Source organism: Trachemys scripta, chromosome 18, assembly GCF_013100865.1.
Source record: "Trachemys scripta elegans isolate TJP31775 chromosome 18, CAS_Tse_1.0, whole genome shotgun sequence".
NCBI classification, from domain to species: domain Eukaryota; kingdom Metazoa; phylum Chordata; order Testudines; family Emydidae; genus Trachemys; species Trachemys scripta.
The window spans coordinates 21,475,484-21,479,468 of NC_048315.1; the positions used below are offsets into that span (position 1 = coordinate 21,475,484).

At 50.6% G+C, this 3,985-nt stretch overlaps 1 protein-coding gene across 1 annotated transcript in view; it reads left to right on the plus strand.

Annotated features, from left to right (window-relative positions):
• Positions 1 to 290, plus strand: part of LOC117867461 (C-C motif chemokine 3-like) — a 4,298-nt gene extending 4,008 nt beyond the window's left edge. The window contains exon 3 of the mRNA XM_034752514.1: positions 179 to 290. Coding sequence (XP_034608405.1) covers positions 179 to 290 — 112 coding nt within the window. The remainder of the gene's footprint in view (positions 1 to 178) is intronic.
• Positions 291 to 3,985: the final 3,695 nt, after the last annotated feature.

Consider the following 3,985-nt stretch of genomic DNA (forward strand, 5'->3'; position numbering starts at 1 on the left):
GGGGGGGGAAGGGGGCACAGATTGCAATAGCACAAGATGTTGCAGGTCCGGATTGAGGTGCGTTGTCAAAGCTGGGGGAGGCAAGTGCCCACAGCAGCAGCCCCGCAGCATCGTGCCTGATCAGAGTCCGTGTGCCTAAGGCAACCTGCCTCATGGCCCTTTCGCTCTCTATTCACAGTGTGGTGCTGCGGAGGGGGAAGGAAGTCTGTGTCGATCCCAGTGAGGAATGGTTCAAGACGTACAAAGAAAACCAGAAAAACTTCTTAAAGAAACTTGGCCTGTCGGTCTGAGATGAAAGCAGCTGGACACGATCTTGGTTTAACACGCCATATTATTTATATGCACTGACGTAGCAGTGTATGGTTTTGCTAATTTATTTGTCTAGTCCTGTTAATTTATGTGATAAAACCCCTTCCATTCCCTTCATCCCTTCTGTGTCCTTCCCTCCCCCGCCCCTCCACTGAACATGTGATGGGGCAGCTGGCCAAAGCCACTGCCGCTCTCTGCAGACCCAATAAAATCCAGTGTTTTCTAACATGTCCCAGTGCTGCCGCTGATGTGAGTAGGAAATGTCGCCCCATTTCTGAACAAAGATGGGCCTTTTCGCCATGGTGTCACTATGGAGACCCAAGGATGGTGCAGGGCAATGTGGTGTCACTATGGAAACACCAGGGTAGTGCAGGACACCGTGGTGTCACTATGGAGACCCAAGGATGGTGCAGGGCAATGTGGTGTCACTATGGAAACACCAGGGTAGTGCAGGACACCCTGGTGTCACTATGGAGACCCAGGGATGCTGTGGGGATGCAATGGAGGAGGGACTCAGGGAGTGGACTGACCCTTGTGCACAGGAGGGGTGTGGGGAAGAGGGGACAGGGCCACTCTGAGCTTGGGGGCTCTTGAGAGGCAAAGGGGGCAGGGCAGAGCGCTGGCTGCTTCCTGCAGCAGCCCTGATTGGCTGCTCTTCCCAGGAGGCAGGGCAGTGGCAAAGGCAGCCAATCAGAGGGAGCTTTCCCCAGGCAGGGCTGGAGTGCCTGGTCCCATGGCCAGACTGGCTGCAGCCCTAGTAGTGGCCCTTTGGTGCCGGCCCTGGGATGGCAGTGACCACAGGGCTGACTCCAATCTTGCTCCACCAGGCACTGGGCAGCTCCCTTCCCCTGGGCGCCAGAGTGAGTCAGGCTGGTGTCCGAGCTCAGGGGTTCCTTTACTGATTTACCTGCTGTCCCCTCCCCATGATACCTGGCAGAGGATAAGACATGCCAGGGGGTTAAATGCAGTAGTCCGAGGCTCTCAGCCTGGGGGGCACCACAGCAAAACAAACGCCAGGGCACTGCCTCAGCCTACCCTCCCTGTGACAACACTGATAATGCGGGGGGCGGGGACATCACAGACCCCTTCCCTTTCCATGGCACCATAATGCACAAACTGCCGGAGGGAACAAGCAGTTTGGTTTTGGTTCTTCCTAACAATGTTTGGGGCATTTCTGCCTTTTCCCTTTGGCCTCCCCTTGTGCCAGGCAGCAGCTGAGGTACAAACCTGCATCTCCCTGTTATTCCTATATGGTTCCCTAAGGGTCTGACCTAGAGACCCTCACTGAACAGGGAGTAGACTCAGAGAGCTGCCTCAACCTCCATGCAAAGAGAGGGGGTGTATAACCAGGATACATGCCGGTTGAATCCTGATTGCAAGCTCTTATCTCTACGTTTTGCTCTTGCGCCTTGTGCATCTGCACCACGTCTCCTTTGCCTCCTGGGCAAGTGGAGAACAGGTGTTTTTTCTCATGACACAAACCTTCCCATATGGTGGGAGACCCCTTCCACCAACACTTACGGAAGAAGACCCCTGGAAAACGAACTCACAGAACTCCCCTGGTTTGGTGTAGGCCACAATTTTACACAGGGTTCACCTGGTGGCAATGGGGATTAAGATCAAGCTAACATATAGGATTTGTTAATCTTTGTTTATGTTCGTCTTATTAAGGAAAATGAAATTAAACATGAAGTTAATTATTAATTAAAGAATAAGAGACTAATTATGTGATAACCTGAAGGATATTGTAATACTGAATGTCACCTTGTTTTCCTTTCTGTTAGCAATACAGGAAATGATGGCTACTCTGGGAAAAGTGTATTTGATGTAATTTACCCCCTTTGGACTAAAGTATTCTGAAGGAACACCTCACTCCAAAGGTTGGGGTGAGGGACTAGGTGAGAAAGACAATGTATCTGAGACTGCAGACCTGCTAAAGACTTCAATTAATTCTGTTGCAGATGGAATTTATTTTGACAACCGTTAAAGTCAATTTTCTGTTAAGAGAGAAACGACTTGAGGAAACAAGTTGTGTAATCTTTTACCCAGCTAGCCTGTAACAGCCACTGACTTCTCCACTTCGCTTGTTTGCAAAGCAAAGCCTTTTGAGCCTCCATCTGCTGTCACCTGTCCACCTTTATTATTAAGAATGGTTGTGGAATCTCCATCTCTGGAGATATTTAAGAGTAGGTTAGATAAATGTCTATCAGGGATGGTCTAGACAGTATTTGGTCCTGCCATGCGGGCAGGGGACTGGACTTGATGACCTCTTGAGGTCCCTTCCAGTCCTAGAATCTATGAATCTATGAACGCATGAAGGCGAGCTTTAAAATGTCTACCACGAGTGATGTTCATGGTCCGCAGGCCCCTTTTCCTTTTGAGGAGGCCAGATGTTAGCGCATGGCTGCTTAACCCTCAGGCCAGGCTGTGGAAACGTTCTCAGAACTGGCCTCGCCTTTCTTTTCGATAGCTTTGACGTTCACATAGCCACCCTGCATGTGGTTTGCAACAATGACTATTTTAAGAACACTTCAGGGTTAAGCAGGATTCTTCAAAACTGACATTGGCCCAAAGTCTGCCTCCCTTCAACAGGCTGGGGCCGTGTTGGCTGTATCCCAAGCCAGGGCTGGCTCAGGCTTTTTTGCCGCCCCAAGTGGTGAAGGAAAAAAAACCCACGATCGGCGGCACTTCGGCGGCAGCTCAACCGCGCCACTTCATTCCTCGGCGGTAATTCGGCAGCAGGTCCTTTGCTCCAAGAGGGACTGAGGGACCCGCCGCCAAATTGCCACTAAAGACCCGGACGTGCCGCCCCTTCCCATTGGCCCAGAGGAGGCACCTTAAGGTGGGGTAAGCTCAAATCATCGCCAAAAACATAAAAGTACAGGCAGAAATCCTTCGCCTTTCAGACCAACACGCCGTCTATGAGAGACTGACATTCCAGGGCCCTGAGAGTGATTCCCTCTGGCGAAGGAAGTCTCGCCTATTAACTGGGAGATGTCTGGCCTTTCTATTATTAAGGGTGTGACGGTGTGGTTGAGTGTGTGCGTGTGTGTATGAGCACCTGTCATATCCACACAAAGAGGGTGCCATACAGAGCAGTGCCCTAAATCTAAATCGCTCCAAAGCTCTGCCCCATGAAAACGTTTGATGTTTTCTTCATTCTCTGAAATGATTCAACAGAACTAAGCTGCCTGTTCTACATTTTTCAGCGAGAGCTGTTGAACGTCTACTTATTAAAGTCACAGTAAGGTCTGTAGCTGTGTTGGGGGTTGGGAGACAAAGAATAGTGCATAACATCATTTTCTGTGATAGCGTCATTTTCAGTTAAGGCAGGACTTCCAGTGGCATTGAGGAGGGTGGGACTTCCTGTGACAGGTGGGTGGGACTTCCTGTCATCTCATCCTCATCTCATCCATCAATCTCCTTAACAGGCAGTAGGGTTTCCTTACTACTGTCCTAGGTCCAAGCCCACAGGAGATATTGGGCAGAACAATCCCACTGAAATTCCAACAGGGCGAGGGAAATTAGTATGAGCCAACAACCACGGCAACGAAATCCTGCCTGGACTCAGCAAGTCTGAGCTGCATTGAATTGTCTTCCGGTCCATGCTTTCCCGAGGCACAAGAGCGTGCACATCAGGCTAGTGGAGTAAAACCCTGCCACTTTCCCCCGGGGG